Genomic DNA, 17,602 nt, shown 5'->3' with positions numbered 1-17,602 from the left:
AAAAATTAGGAATTTATTTCAAAGCAGCCGAAAAAAATGACCAGAAAGGACGTTAGTATGAATTCGTATTCAAACATAAACGAATTTGTACTAAAGGTCGCTCTTTAAAATTCCCACAAAATTAATTAAAAATAATATAAAATGTAAAAAATCTTACTTACTCACTCAACTTACTTACTTAATAAAAGTTTAAGATAAAATTTAAATAAATAAACAGTTTAATAGCTAAGTTATAAGTAAGACATTTTGCGATATAGCCTAATTAAAGGTTTTAATAAGCGAATTCTCTCTAATAAACTAACATAACTCTCTACAACATAGCACTGTATACACAGCATGTTCTACAGTGTATCATGCACGATTCTATCCTTATCATTATTATCACGAAGAGATCCCTGAAAGGAGAGTTATTTTTTGAAAATCGTGCTTAATGCAGATTCAGGGGTCATGTCTTGTTTGGAAAAAAGTTTGCGGACCATTTGGAGTAAGAAAGTGCACAAAAATCCTATCCTCCTCGAAGAATTACTTACAAAAGGAAGATTACGAGACAAAATATCCTATACCAGAGAGAAAGGGGCACTGCAGATTTTAGTACTAATGTTACGCGATCTTCGATAGCCATTTTCATAATTGTAGTAGAGTTAGACCCATATCGTGGCCAGATAGTAATTCCGACTAAAGAATCGCAAGTTGCAATCTCTAGTTTACTGAGAAGACTTCGTATTACAGATTACACAATTATTAGAATACGAATTTTCAAAAAATAACTCTCTTTTCGTCTTTCAGTCATGCCCAAACGTTTGATGATGCATTTTAGGCATCCTAGATGTATTGATCATAATTTACCTATATGGCATCAATTATTTAGCGTCCTCTCAGGATGGACTGTATTTGGGACTGCGACGTTGCCACCTTTTAGTTTGTTGTCTCTTTCTTTTCCTATCGCTTTTCTGTACCTGCCACCGGCTAACAAAGTGGCGTCCAGTATGCGGACGCCAAAAGCAATTTAAATGCACTTTCGCCTTCTTCCTTCCTTATATATTGTATCCTAAGTTACTCCCTATTATATCAGTTATCTGACAGTGAAAGTCGCGTCAAAATCGGTCCAATCGTTCCAGAGATTAGCCGGAACAAACAGACAGACAGGCCGACAAAAATTATAAAAAATGTTATTTTGGTATGTGTGCATTAAGTAAAATAGGGCTGTTTTAATATTATAAACAGAAACTCCAATCTTATTATATGTACAATGGAATGTGACTGATATGTGCCGTATTAAAAGATAATTCACTTCATTGTAGATGATTATTATATACATACCTATTACTAGTTAAAATTAAAATGAAAATGGTTTAATGGCTTGTAAAATATATTAATGTGTATGTTTTATTATAAAAAGAAATAAATAAATAAATAAAAATAAATAGTAAACCAGATGGTAGCCGAGGTATTTTTTGGGATGAATTAGTAGCAAGGGTATAGGTACAGAAATAAAACTTGAACAATTTGTCTACAATTTATTTGTTTTTATAAAAAAATATGATTACATGTTTTTTATTATTTGGTTTTTTAACACGGAAAAGTCAAATTTCGTTGACATTCGTCGACAGTACTATCCCTCGCATCACGACTTTGGCACCTACATCTATGACGATATTCTAGCCGATTCACTAACATTACCTAATATTTTATGATTTTAATTTATTCTTTTCATTTATTTTATTTAACATTATGTATAGTGTAGTTTCACACAATAATAATATCTAATTAATAAATGCACCAAGAGGATAATTTTATGTTGAAATATGTTTTGATACGTTGACATTTATCGAAGCCTTAATGTTTTTTAAATAATACTTTAATCGATGGGCGACAGAATATCGCTTATGCTTACCATACCACATGACTTAACATATTTATATATCACTCGGGTTATGTTCGCGATCATATATATTACTTTGGCCGATACTTTGGCAAAGATATATTTGCCATGTTATATATGCCGCATACACTGAAGTCCCTGTGCGACCTCACGACGGCAACAATTTTCCTAGCGTAGTCGAGAAATTTTGGTCAAAACAAAATATATGATCTGATGATATATAAATATATAATAAAAATAGGAATACAAAAAAAAACAGAATACTCTGTGACAATAAAATCATAAACATTTGCAAACAGATTAAATATTTTATATAGTATCTTTTTTATTTTCATAATGTAATATTGTGTAGCTGACAGACATAATGAAATTAAATATAAATCTAATATTCTTTTAAAAAAATCTTATTTCCTAACGTGTCAGTTTTCCATTCATAATCCATGTCATTAACACAATAAACACAATCATAAAATTAAATGATAATACGATTAAATTGCATAGACCAAACAATTTATAAAACAATTATAAATTTCATTTCAATCCCATTTATAAAAAAATCTAAAATTTTTGAAGTTACATTGTTACAATTAGATCTATTTCCCAGTCATAACATATTTAATGAGATAATTTGGTCAAACGGTCTTAGCCCCTATGAGAGACCAACAGTACTGTACATGGTACAACATTCACAAAATAAATAACATTATACTGTAACATTTATATAAATAGAATTGAAATGTAATCAAAATAATTATTAATACTTACAAACGGAAGATAGTAAATCAGTCCACATTTTGAGAAAAATAATTAAAATAATACTAGGAATAGAGAACATAATATTGACAAAATTTCACGTCTAACTTTCTTAAGAAATAATACGATAATGTATGATCGACAAATTTTTCATTAAATTTAATTTATAGATGGCACAAGTCAAATATCATAAGTCTCAGATCGATAAATGTAAATATTTTTTTTTTAAATATAATAATATAATTGCATATTATTTTGAAAAATTTTATAGGTCAGTTCTGTCAATGGAAGGGATCTAACATCTAGGAATTGTTTGATATCTTAGAACAATTTAATTATATATTATTTTGATGTATTAGGACAATGAATGTGTGTGGTGGTGGTAACCACAGGGAAAAACTATCAAAAAACCCTACCACACATAAATAATTGTTAAATAAAATTTTATAATTGAATATTGAATATTATTAAAATTTAATTGGAATTACTTTTGCGCAGAAGACTTACATAAACACAAATATATATAAGAAAAATTATCATTAAAATAATCACTAAAATTAATGTAAAACAATAGTTACAATTATATTGTGATTAAACATTCAAATAAGTTTTACATTTATTTTGTGTGTATATCATTATAAACTATGTTTTATTATAGCTGGCATAAAAGGGTTCATCATTCTTTAAACAACATTTGAAAACAGAAAAATAGATTAAATTATTTGCTTGCAGAGACAAAAAATACAACTTGATTATAATTTTAAATGTAGTAATGTTTTAAATGTATGGAGAAATTTCTATATCAAAATTATTTCAAAACATTGAATGAGAATCTTTACTGTATTGTAACAGTGTAAAGTATTTCTCAGTTTATTCTATATTTGTGTTGCTACATATATTTTATAAATGAGTTAAACCAAATCTATGCCAGCCTTTTTAAATCATATAAACTATATATTATTGCAGATATAATAGGTAACATTAATCATTACATAATATTAAAATATATGAATAAAAATTATTACAATAAAAAATATATGTTAATGAGATATTACACTAATAATTAAGTTTTATATTTCGATTAAATTTGTTTATAACTAGGATCAGTACTAAATAACTTCAATTTTAGGTTAAAGTTTCGAGAATCATACGAATTTGAAATTCTAGATAGTCTACATGAAATTTTTAATCTAATTAGATAAAGATTGAATTTTCCATTTTAGCATAAACACTAATAACCTTATTTGTAAATGTTGTTTAGCAGTATTTAGTTACACACAGGTTTATCTATTTATCTCTTTCTGACATTATTGAGTTGATATTTGACAGAAGAAGACAACATCGTTAAACTCATGATCCACGAAAAATCGTTTATAGGTAAAACCGTAACAAAATTAGAACAACGACAGGTTTCATCAATAGAGCACAATTTAGGTACTTGTCAAAAGTAGATTTAAATTGTCATGAAAAAATCACAATGATTATCTTAATGTCATTAATACTTATCAATTAAATTAATTTTCATATATATATCGTCAATTAAATATTATCATTTCTTAACCGGAGCTACTGAAGTATGCCTTCCTGACAGTTTCTAATTGAATGAATACAATCAATAGTTTATCTTTTTGTATCATTCTTGCCTCTCTAATAACTGATGTTATGTTATAATTCGGCACTACATTTAATTTTAAATGAATACATATGAAATAGATTATGTCACCAATTTATATTTGAAGTGTATGACTTTTTATGAATTGACAACTAACAGGAAGCATTCGCCAGAGGCCGTATTGTGAAAAATGCTCAAGGAAATAAGAGGTTATGGAATAATTAATTTGAAAGATTAAAAATAATGTTATAGAATTACCTTCCTACCTACTGGGCCGGACAATATTTCTATCATTGTTTGTATAATTTTGGTATACAATAAAACGTGTAGTTACACGTAACTAATCTATGTATATGTCAAAAATTTAATAATTACTTAGAATAAGACACTTAACGCACCCTCATTGTGCTTACTGTAATCATACAAATAATTTTCCGTATTCAGAGAATCATGTGACATTGTTCAGAATGCTGATTATGTACGGCTCTACTTATAAGCGTTGTTTAAGACAGACAAACACTGATTCATCTCTCTCTGTCACTGCAGATTTCTATTTGAAAGAATAAGACAGCATTAACTAGTCACCCCAAACAACATTTATAGATAAAGCCGCTTGCTTATATGTAATATTTATTCGATGTCAGTTAATTGATAGAGTATACATTAATTACTTTATATTACTGGTGACGTGTTCAAAGCCATTTGTTGTTGATTTTTCAAACATTTTAAAGCAGTGATCTTATGATATTGATGGAGATTTCTTGTTCGTTACTATTCTGTTTATGGTGACGTTTTCAAAGCCATTTGTTTTTGATTTTTCAAACATTTTAAAGCAGTGATCTTATGATATTGATGGAGATATCTTGTTCGTTACTATTCTGTTTATGGTGACGTTTTCAAAGCCATTTGTTATTGATTTTTCAAACATTTTAAAGCAGTGATCTTATGATATTGATGGAGATTTCTTGTTCGTTACTATTCTGTTTATGTTGACGTAACGCAGTAGGGTATAGCGCGTAGAATGGAGTTGACGACGTCACACGGCTCCATCAGCTGGACAGCCCTACTAGTATCCAGCTAAAAACAACAACACAAACGATTATAGACAAAATCAATCCACCACATACAACTGAATATTAAGCTACAACAACAACAACAAAAGCCTGTAAATTCCCACTGCTGGGCTAAAGGCCTCCTCTCTCTTTGTGGAGAAGGTTTGGAACATATTCCACCACGCTGTTCCAATGCGGGTTGGTGGAATACACATGTGACAGAATTTCTATGAAATTTATCACATGCAGGTTTCCTCACGATGTTTTCCTTCACCGCCGAGTACGAGATGAATTATAAAGACAAATTAAGCACATGAATCAGCGGTGCTTGCCTGGGTTTGAACCCGCAATCATCGGTTAAGATGCACGCGTTCTAACCACTGGGCCATCTCGACTCTAATAATACTCGACTCGATAAGCTAATCAAGAAATAATTATCATTTCATCAGTACAACTTAATTATTTGTCTATTGCAATAAAACTATTAAAAAGGATTTAAATCACATACGTTTTCTATTTACTTATTGGATTTGTTTGAGTAGCTCAATGTAATAATCGCACATTTATGCAACCACATATAGTACAACACAAATTAGATGTAGCATCGGAAAATGCAATGGAATGAAAATAAAACCGATTACTGCCGATTTACAAAACCAATAGATATAGCTCCCTATCGCGCCATTCGACGCTATTCGTCGCCATAGATTTCGCGTCAGAGAAAGCAAGTGCATGTAAATCGACGCGTCAAATCGACGAATATGTTGGGTCACATGATATTACAAGTTATTACGTTTGTGCAAAGATCATATTCGCGTGAGAAATAAATATTGATAATTTGGGATAGCGTATTCAATTCGGATGCGATCGGTTTTACGAATTTTGCCGATGCGACATCTAAGTTGTGTCGTACTATAGTTCATTCACATTTCACACCTTCCACTTTCAATCCACACATTCCTTTATATTTTCAAAACAAGTCCAGCTACCTTTGTTAACATAGAGCGTATAACAAACATATTACTTCATTTGTGATCGGTGTACTAAAAATTTGTAATCGACCACCGACTGTGTATAAGTGTAAAATAATTACTCGATACATTACTGGTTCATATTTTTCCGCAATTGCTCATTACATGATACTCTTAATTTGTAAAAAGCGAGCAATTTGAGTTTTCAAATAAGGTCTATGGATCCGACACCGAAAAGGTTGTATAGGTAACTAGCTTTTGCCCGCGACTTCGTTCGCGTGGACTTCAGGTTCGTCCCCTCTAGTCTAGTAATCGCTTAAAATCGCTTCGTAAATAAGCCATTATTTCTCGTACAAAGTAAAGGATAAAAAATGGTTATTGTGGGTTATTCCTAAGAGATAAACATATACCATCACGGACTTTTTTGTAGATCTTTTTAAGTTGCACAATACTGTAGTACATTGTTTTGATCTATCTTGTAGGATTCAGTCAGCGTTTGCAATGTAAGCGCAAAAATGTGTTTTTTACGACCTCACATTAGAAACCTCAAAAATTGTAGCCTATGTGTTATTCTGATGTATAAGCTATATTGTGACAAAGTTTCATTCAAATCCATTCAGTAGTTTTTACGTGAAAGAGTAACAAACATCCATACATACAAACTTTCGCCTTTATAATAGTAGTAGGATATCCGTACATGTTACCTGAGCGCTGTGCGTGCACTATGCTGAGGAGTTGGCGGCGGCCTGCAGCTGCATCTGCCGCTGCATCTGTTCCAGCATCTCCTGCATGCGCCGCAGCTCAGCTTCCTGTACACCGAGTACACCGAGAATTATTGTACTTAAGTTGTACTCAATATATACATATATAGCTAAATAGGCTATTTGACAATGCGAAAAATAAATTGTGAATTATTGTAATCAGTGTGTGTTATGAGTTTAAAAATGGTTATTTACTCACGAAACTTGAACAATACTTAATTTATTCAAAAATCAATAAATAAAAATGCAAATTTTCAAACGTTTGTCACGTGACACAAAACGCTCCTGATTGGCCTGACTTATGATGAAGTCACTTTCTTGTAAACTTTGCTTTTCTACTATATGTACCACAGATGAAAATATAGGAAAGTGACGTCACCGACCCCATTGCAGCGCCATATTGTCCAAGTAGCATTTTTGCGCGCTCTTTAAATATGGAATTTTTAATATGATATTTTTCGGCAGACACGTACTAATAATAAAAAACACAACTTATATTGGGTTCCTTACCCTCTACTAAATAATATAAAAGGGATTTTAAAAGAAGTCAAATAGCCTATTGTGTGGAACAGAACCACGTTATAGATTAGAAGCACTATGTCGTAAGCGATAATTCCTGTAAGAGTCAGCTAAGAGAATGTTGGTTAAGTAAGTTAACTAACCTATTATATTAAATAAACAATAAACCCATTGTGTGGGGTAGTCCACAAGAAAAGCTTTTTTTTTTAATTTAGATTGAGATATAATGCAATTTGGTCTAAATCTGATACACAACAACGACAACAACAGCCTGTAAATTCCCACTGCTGGGCTAAAGGCCTCCTCTCCTTTTGAGGAAAGGGTTTGGAACATATTCCACCACACTGTTCCAATGCGGGTTGGTGGAATACACATGTGGCAGAACTTCTATGAAATTTGTCACATGCAGGTTTCCTCACGATGTTTTCCTTCACCGCTGAGCACGAGATGAATTATAAAGACAAATTAAGCACATGAATCAGCGGTGCTTGCCTGGGTTTGAACCCGCTATCATCGGTTAAGATGCACGCGTTCTAACCACTGAGCCATCTCGACTCTTGATCGGATATACAATTTTATTAAATTAAATCTTCAAATTAATTCTATCATTGAGAGTATATAAAAAAAAAGCATGTCTACCTTCTCACGCAAAGCACGTTCGCGTTCCGTGGCGTCCTCGTTAGAGCCGTTGGTCAGACCAGAGTCGGATTCACTCAGACCGCTCTCATTTGAACTGGAAAAATAATAATATGAAATTATACAATAATATCAGGATTGATAAAAGTGAAAAAAATTAGTTGAGTAATCTTATTTCTAGTTCTATTAATAAGTATCGTAACACATTTATATTCTAAATCTGAAAAAAAATGCTTTTATTATTCTTGTAGTTTTGTGTGTGTAAAGAAATTTAATACGTAGAACTTGAATTAGAAAAAAAGTATAAATCAATTTACGTGTGACGTTTAGGAATCTGTCCGTTGCGTGCGAGTCGCTCCGAGCGGTAGTTCTCGTAGTGAACCTCTTGCGTCACTTCCTGTAGGTCTTGCATGTGGGTGCTGAAACGATCATAAAAATATAAAATACATGATTAAAATACTCTATACAAAAAGCAACAAACGCGAATGATTTTACGCAGATTTTCAATCACACGAGACGAATTAGCTAGTAGTGGAAAGGATACTATAAGCCCGCTACCGAACACGGGGTGCTTAAAACGCTGAAAAATATTCGTACAATAGGCTATTTTACTGTTTTTTAAAATCCATTTTATATTATTTAGTAGAAGTTAAGGAACCCAGTAAAAGTTGTGTTTTTTATTTCTAGTACATATTTTCCGAAAAATAACATTCCAAATTCCATATTTAAAAAGCGCGCAAATACGCTACTTGTACAATAGGGCGCTGTAATGGGGTCGGTGACGTCACTGTCCTGTATTTTAATCTGTGGTACATATAGTAGAAAAGCAAAGTTTACAAGAAAGTGACTTCATCATAAGCCCGGCCAATCAGGAGCGTTTTGTGTCACGTGACAACGTTTGAAAAAATGCATTTGTATTTATGGATTTTTGAATAAATCGAGTATTTTTTTCAACATTCGTTAGTATATAACCATTTTTAAACTCATAATATGCACTGATTACAAAAATTCTCAATTTATTTTTCGCATTGTCAAATAGCCTATCCACGTCCACATTGTCAACGACAATTAACACAGACAACGACATCAATACAGCATTCGGTACAGAGACAAACATAGTTAGTTTAGAATGTATGTATAGTTACATAAGCATGGTGCGCAGCTTGATGAAGTCGCAGTGGTCGGGGTTCTCGACCTCGACGACGCCCCACGGGTACAGGCGGCCGCGCACGCGCCGCCCGCGCACCTCCAGCTGCTGCCCCGCGCCGCACACAGCGAACGGCACCGCCTCCTTCAGCTGCCGCACCTGAGACACCCCCCCCCCCCCCCCCCCCCGTTAGACAAACACTGCCTCGCTACACTATCTCCGATAAGCAGGGTTGCCGATGCCTATTCACCTAATTCCCCAAAAATCTTAGCGAAACTCCCCAAATTGGGGAAAAGAAATGACCCAATTCCCCTCAGAGATATAAAGTAAAAAAATCATGCTTTCGTATGTTTGTTCTTCATTTCCTAGGAATGAAATCCAATTTTCGAGGTAAATTTCGTTAAATCAAACTAGTCATGCTTACTGACTGATCATGGGTATTGACGATCTTTTTTTTTTTTTTTTTTCGTTGAATCAGACTATAGTCTTTATTAATGTCTGTATATTGTGTACTCGACTACAATTCGTTTTTTTGTACTAACTAAAAGACGAATAAACAATCAATTACTGATCGTTTTGGTATAAAACGCATAAGTATAAATTCCCCTCATTTTCCCCACATGTGACAATGCCCACACTAATCCCCAATCGACTTACAATTCCCCGCAATTTGATATTGGCAACCCTGCCGATAAGTCCTCGCTCACGAACTTTCATAATTAAGATTTTTGATTGAACAAAAACAACTCAACAACTCTCGTGAACAAGACATTCGTAGACAATGTCGAAATATCGAGCTCCACTGAATAAAAATAAAAACCATGGTAAATATCCCGAAATTAATAACTTTAATAAAAAAAAAAAAAAAAAACTCAACAAGAGTTAATGACCTCCAATTGTCGAGAACGATTGCCGTCAGGAATCATTTATAGCAACGCGAACTGGATCGAATTCATAAACAAAAAGAGACAAACAAATACAATTAATGAGAATGTTTATTTAGCTCTAACTTCCACCGATTCATGCATATCACGCTCATACGATGTATATCAAAATAAAGAACTACATCTTATAAGATTTACATAAACCTCCGCGATAGAATCTGTTTATCTCTTAGGGGTCGCCCACAATAACCATAATTTTTCCTTTTAATTTGTACAACGACGTTTGTAAACGAGTGGCTTTATTTACAAAGACGATTTTAAGCAGTAAAGCATTAATTCTTAACCAATTAAGCACATTGAATATGCATGCAATTTAAATGGATATTTTCGAAGATATTACATACATATTTTCGTTCTTTTAAAGCGGTTCGTATTGTTTAATGACAAAAAGGGAACGAAAGTTGTATATAAATACATTCTGTAGTATTGCACCCATGCGACGCCGGGGCGGGTCGCTAGTTTGTTACAAAACAATGGTATACACAAAAATTCGCGAACGCAAATTCATAGTCTTATCCACATTCTCTGACGAGAAAGCAATCAGTCACGAAGAATGACAATTGCGCTAAATACATATATTTTCATAGGTAGGTATTATTCAATGATGTATGAATCAATTAAAGTGATACTTGATCGTGGCGTTTACTACTTAAACATAAGACATATAACACGTTTTTATACCCGACTGACTTAATTAATTAATACGTGTTACTCGGGATGATGTAAGGATTCTAATGATATCCTATACATCGTAAACTGGCACGACTATTTCAATCGAATAAAAAATTAGTTAAAGTTTGTAAATTTGATGATTTTCAATCGTATTTCGTTTTCATTGGTTTAAGATTTCCTAAACCAGTTTAAATAAAACCTCAATATATAAATACTAGTTATTATTTCTCTGTATTATAGACATTTAAACAATCGCGATTTTTAAATATAGTCTATATTTAAAAATCTAGCCTAACACAAATTCGTCCTGTTAATATTTACTATTATATTCTGTTAAACAAGTAAAGTAAAACCACAACTCAATGATATTCTAATAAACAGATATGTTATATCCATACTGAACAACAGAAAAAAGTGTGCCGCGCCGGGGACCGTTTATTTTAGTTTATTTTTACATTTCGTTAAAAGTAAAAAGGATAGCTTGATAAAAGCAATAAGTAACAGGTGTTTTAATTACGCAAAACGTATTACTAATCATGATGTATTATAACGTGTTACTACGTAAAACGACTAAAAGAAAACGTCCCAATTAGGACGTTTTCTAGTCTTCACTTTTTGCGCGTTAATAACATATCTGTTTACTACAACATCGTTGCCACAACTAATACACCTGAATTCTATCACAGTGTTAGTCTCATGAGAATATTCATCAATAATGTTCTTTATAAAGCTGTATTCCATTACAGTAATTTATCATCAGTAAAGTATGAATGTGTTTTTTTTTTTTTATGGTATAGTTTGGCGGACGAGCATATGGGCCACCTGATGGTAAGTGGTCACCATCACCCATAAACAATGACGCTGTGAGAAATATTAACTATTCCTTACATCGTCACTGCGCCACTAACCTTGGGAACTAAGATGTTATGTCCCTTGTGCCTGTAGTTACACTGGCTCACTCACCCTTCAAACCGGAACACAACAATACTGACTACTGTTATTTGGCGGTAGAATAACTGATGAGTGGGTGGTACCTACCCAGACGGGCTCGCACAAAGCCCTACCACCAAGTAAAAAAGTACCAGCTTTATTTTTTTTATGGTAAAGGTGGCTAACGAAAAGTAGAGTAGCCTTAAGAAATAAATTTCAATTACCTGTTCCTTATAATCTTCATCTTCGTCGCTGTCACAGTCTGGGAGGGGATAAATCTTAATACCTTCCCTTTCAATTTCTTCCATTACCTGAAATATATTCTTATTTACTATAACACTCATATAAGTTAATGCAATTCTTGTCAATATCCTGTACTTTTTTGTTTTTTTTTTTTCAAAGCAATACATATATTGACAGGTGATCCAGACTCATCTTGTTAAAATTATAATATGTAGTTACTGCATTTTACTTTTATTTACAATAATGTATATTTTTATTTATAGAAATATATTATATAATTGAAAAGTAGTAAAATTGTCTATGATTGAATTACATAACTTACTACATGAATTTAGTAATAATCAATATTTAATGTAAATAGTAACAGTACATGACTATGAACATATTTATTTTACAGATAATTAAAAAATTAAATTGCGTGCCTAAATACTAACCCTAGTTTTGAGCCGTTGAACCTCTTTCTTGGTAAGGCAGTCGGCTTTTGCAATAACAGGAACAATGTTAACTTTATTGTGTAATTGCTTCATAAACTCGATATCTAGCGGTTTCAACCTAAAAGAAGGAAAAAATGATCACGAAACTGTTTCAACACATATACATTTTAATTAGTCATTACAAACATTTTAGATTTATTTTTATAATACAAGTTTTACTACGAAAATATCTGAATGAACTTGTAATTACAAGGCATTAACAAAAAAAAATCTGTAATTTCTTAAAACAAAATCTAATCAAATAATGATTTGAACACTTAATATTAATACTGCAAAAGTTACATTATCGATATATTTTTTTCTCAGAATGGAATATGATACAATTTTATTCATAGAGTATACCCGTTTGAGACATTAAAACACTAGAACAAATTTGATAGACTTACCCATGTCCAAACGGTGAAATAAAATAGAAGCAGCAATGAATGCGATTGTCAACGATATTACGACGATTGAGACCACTTTCGTCGCGCAGAAAACGTTCAAATTGTTCGTCGATGTATTGAATTATTGACTAAAATTAAGAATACAATTATAATCGATTCTAATATCACTTCTTTCACCAAACAATATATCAGGTAAATGATGCTCTAGTGAACAGATATGTTATTAACGCGGAAAAAGTGAAGACTAGAAAACGTCCTAATTGGCATGTTTGCCTTAAGTCGTTTTACGTAGTAATACGTTATAACACATCATAATTACGAAATAATACGTTTTGCGTAATTAAAACATCTAATTGTCCCTTTTACTTATTGTTCTTATCAAGCTATCCTTTTTAATTGTAACGAAAAGTAAAATAAATGGTCCCCGGCGCGGCACACTTTTTTCTGTTGTTTAGTATGGGTATAACATATCTGTTTATTAGAATATCATTGGGCAAATGTCTCTTTTATAAAACATTACAATATAAAACAAATTAAAAGTAATTATGTAAATACCCGAAAACAATCTGTGTTATCGATTGCATCACCATATCCGGGTGTGTCAACAACCGTAAGCCTCAATTTAACACCCCTCTCTTCAATTTCCACAGTGGAAGCGTCTAATTTAACTGTTTGGTTTGTCTTCTCTGCAAAATAATAAATAAACTGACATATCTACACAATCAAAATTATTTAATAGCTTTACAGGGTTTTTAGTATAAACTTTCCTAAGAAAATCCTCTTAAAAAGTCTTTTATTAAAATAAATACATATGCAGTAAATTCATGAAGGTCAAGAGAAAAGCTGAGGTCAATTTATGGTCAAATTTATGTATATCAACTGTTTTGACTCTTAATGTCAGTTTATTTGTAACTTTCAATTGAAGCAAGCAAAAAAGCTTGGACTAAAATGAACACAACATTGCAAAACATTTGTCGTTCTGAGAGTCAAATCTACTGTTGTTATTTATATCTAATATTAATCAACATTAAATAATCAATTAAAATCTAAATAATACAAACCAATTGCATCAGGTATAACTCTTTCAGGATATAAATCAGTAAGGAACAAGGAGTTCACCAGAGTGGATTTTCCTAGTCCACTTTCACCAACAACCATGAGGGTAAATTCAAAACCCTTTTTCACTGATTTTCGATGTACTTGATTTGGCAAATTTGCGAAACCAACATATCCTGGTGTTTCCAGATTTGAAAACTATAATATAAAAAACATATATTCATAAATAACAGAACATGACAGTGAAGTTTAATAAAACAATCAAACCCTTGGAGGTTTCATCATTTAAGTGTTTGTTGACATTGCTGACTAAATTTTGTTTATTAGGACAAACTATACACTAGAAAAGCAAATTATGGATATCATCCTCGCCTATACTTATTTAACTTTATTTAATTCATTAACAAAAGAAAAATAAAAATATTTAAAAAAGTTTATTTTTACTCTGTTTTGTAATCAGTTCTGTTTGTCTGATAGTAAAGTTTGAAAAATTTAATAGATATAATTTTTGATTTGATGATTCTTTTTTCCCAGTTCTGCCTGTTTTTCATATTTAATAACCACATACATATATGCTTAATTTTTTACTAGCCTATTTCTGCTGAATATTTATAAACATGATGTAGATACTCAACTTCATGACAACAGCAACTATCTTATGCAAATTAATTTTCCCTATATACATAATCATTGTTTCTAGTTTAATATTAAAGTAAAGAATAGGGTGCACACCTCTATTTGAAGAATTTTATGGATTTATTTCATGAAGCTACTCCGATCTTTGATTGGTGACGGTGGGTAGGGCAAAAACCAGATTTACATTTGAAATGAAAAAAATTCCCAAAGTTATACTTCGCGAAAATTATGAAAAAATAAAATTCTGTGAAGGTTGGCTGGGTTTGAACCTACAATTTTCATTTCCCAACCACAAGGCTATTTGGGTTCTTATATCCAGTTAAAATAATTAGTAATTACTCAAACATAAGTCAGACAACATTTTATTGTATATTATTGTTTCTCAAAACTAAAATTAGTATATCAGTTAACTATTATCAGTATTCAAATTGATTTATTAGAATTGAGTTGTAATATCTATACTCTTAATATAAATCATTAAATTCTCTTTGTACTGGTAATCAGCTACTCATACAAACAATAAATTTGTAAAGTGTATTTAAGGCTCATTACGGATGTGATAACCAAAGCCCTACTAAATGAACAGTTTCAAAGCTAGTCACGATAAGTTGAAATAATTTTAAATAGAAATAAATAGATCATATGCTTGTTGAGTTTGAAACAGTCATCTGATAAGTATTCAGCCGGCACGCGTAAACATTGACACACATCCGTCGCTAACTGTATTGAGATCCATATTCCATTTCACCATCGGCACGCATAATATTCAGCCTATTTGTAACAATACGATAAATATGACAACAAATCAATGAATCATCCATAAATACTGTAAAAGTACAATGATACTTCTTTACTGTATTTACTTCAATGCCTTTATGATATAGTTATAATATGTATTGTAAAGTTAATAAAACTAAACAAAACTTACATTTTTTGCGGTTTCGCTTGACATCGCTGTTATCCTTAAAACACAACACCAGTTAAACTGCTATTTAATAGCGAAAAATATTAATACTAGCTTAGAAAATGTAGTATTTTTGATTTAATTTCACACAATTGAAAAAGATCCACTGTCATATAGTTATTGAAAATAAAAATGTAAGTAATATTTTTATAGCGCTATGACCGTCAGGCAAAGAATACGAAAGATTGGTATTTGATATTTGGTACACGGTATGTTGGTACTTGGTAGTAATTTGTAGAGTTCGAACTTTCGAAGTACGTATACGAATGGGATGGAGAATAACGGAATGATTCATTACACAGACAACAAAGAACGAATGATATAGATATCAACGAGAAAAAAAGAAGTATGTATATTGTATAAAGTTTTATTGTAGACCATAAACAAAGGCATAAGATTAAAACACAAAGTACAAAGGTCACAATTGAAAAAACGTTATTAATTTCCTCAATTTGAAGCACTGAGGATGGTGATGACCTGTAGTAGCTGATGCCGACGAAGACAAAAATAAATCAATTGACAAGACCGTCCATTGCTTGAAAAAAAACTTTAAAAATCTGTTTTATTATGGATACTGTACAACAAAACAATTTAAATATTCAGTATTATTTCATTTTTTTTAAACGACAGACGTATAGTATTTTTGAGGTATAAATGTTTCTATAAGTTACAAAAAATCTGGAGAAAGTTTTTTGATAAATTCTAACAAAACAATTAAATTACTAACAAAATGATTTTTTATCTGAATTGAATTAATTAATTGAAAAATATTTAATTTATGAACAGAAAATCGCTGAATTAAATTTGACAAAGCCTGAATATTTATAATATTTATAGGTTGGGTTAAGCTTAAGTAGTCAAGTTGACAGTAAAATTCGTAGTGACAACTGACATTTTTATGTCAATCAAAACCGACTGACAGTAATTTCACGTGGTTATTTCAATAAATAATCTTATTTATTTTAATGTTTCAAAAAGGTGTTGTTGCATATGTCTAAAAATGTCTGTCGATACTGATTCAGCCGTACTTTCAATATTGCAAGATATAAAGAAAAATAATGCCGACGCTGATGTAGAAAGTACATCTTCGAACCAAACATCTAAATCAAGTAAAAAAGTTATCAATGAAGATAAAAACGTTAAGGAATTAAGAGGGCAACCTAAATCCGGAAGATTTTGGAAGACGAAAAAAGACAGGTACTTTACTTCATTTTCTTAAAATATGCCATCTCATACTCCTATGTACTAAAAAATGTTTTTCGTTAATTTCAGATTTTCTTCTGTGATCAAAACAAAAGGAATAAGACCAGACTTTAAAAAGAAAACAGCTTTACGAATAGAACTTAAACGTACTAGAGATCTATCGAAACAAGTTTTAGAAGAAATGAAAGAAAAAGAGTTGACTAGAAAAGAGAGAAGGCGGGAGAATATAAAACGTACAGAAGAAAATAAAAAGAAGTCTGAAATTGTACAAGTTATAACCAATACAGCCAAACTTAAGAGAATGAAGAAGAAGCAATTGAAATTTATTGAAAAACGAGATACAAATGCTGTTAATAGTAAACAATAAAAAATTTTTTACCCATGAGTTAATTTTTATTAAATAGACCTAATTTCAAAATGTAGGCATTTCTTACTGTTTAACCATTGTGCATACAAAATACTAATATAAAAGTTAACAAATGAATGTATCCTTTCATTAATTTAATGATTTATTAACATTAGAAGGGTGGACTGTTACACCTGCCATTTTTATATTGTAATCCTAGTTAGAATACTAGTAATAAATTATTTAAATATATCCTTATTAGTATGTGTCAATTATCAAGATAATCGGACGTCTTGAGGATGGCGAAATACATCTTATAAGGTTAATATATGGGTCAAGCTTATAAGTCAGTTAAAAAAATAGAATAGAATGAATTAAAAAATACATATGCATTT

At 31.4% G+C, this 17,602-nt stretch overlaps 2 protein-coding genes across 3 annotated transcripts; one reads left to right on the top strand and one right to left on the bottom strand.

The window, feature by feature from the left end:
• Positions 1-4,335: 4,335 nt before the first annotated feature.
• Positions 4,336-15,939, bottom strand: LOC124532824 (septin-1). 2 transcript variants are annotated; one of them, XM_047107914.1, is made up of 11 exons: positions 15,623-15,939; positions 14,064-14,256; positions 13,558-13,688; positions 13,003-13,130; positions 12,557-12,674; positions 12,104-12,190; positions 9,332-9,492; positions 8,504-8,605; positions 8,190-8,283; positions 6,968-7,079; positions 4,336-5,324 (listed from the first exon to the last, which is right to left on the bottom strand). In XM_047107914.1, exons 1-10 carry the CDS (start codon positions 15,644-15,646, stop codon positions 6,993-6,995), a joined length of 1,125 nt encoding a protein of 374 aa, XP_046963870.1. In that variant the 5' UTR covers positions 15,647-15,939; the 3' UTR covers positions 4,336-5,324; positions 6,968-6,992. The 2 variants fall into 2 exon arrangements, with proteins under 2 accessions (XP_046963870.1, XP_046963869.1); XM_047107913.1 differs by having other exon boundaries at positions 6,975-7,079; positions 15,623-15,938.
• Positions 15,940-16,546: 607 nt separating this feature from the next.
• Positions 16,547-17,240, top strand: LOC124532735 (coiled-coil domain-containing protein 86). The gene is made up of 2 exons (XM_047107781.1): positions 16,547-16,855; positions 16,931-17,240. The coding sequence occupies exons 1-2, from the start codon at positions 16,659-16,661 to the stop codon at positions 17,226-17,228; spliced, it is 495 nt and encodes a 164-aa protein (XP_046963737.1). The 5' UTR covers positions 16,547-16,658; the 3' UTR covers positions 17,229-17,240.
• Positions 17,241-17,602: the final 362 nt, after the last annotated feature.

The sequence above is a fragment of the Vanessa cardui genome, chromosome 10, assembly GCF_905220365.1.
Source record: "Vanessa cardui chromosome 10, ilVanCard2.1, whole genome shotgun sequence".
NCBI classification, from domain to species: domain Eukaryota; kingdom Metazoa; phylum Arthropoda; class Insecta; order Lepidoptera; family Nymphalidae; genus Vanessa; species Vanessa cardui.
The sequence above is the reverse complement of the archived record's forward strand: the minus strand, read 5'-3'. Positions and strand labels throughout refer to the sequence as shown.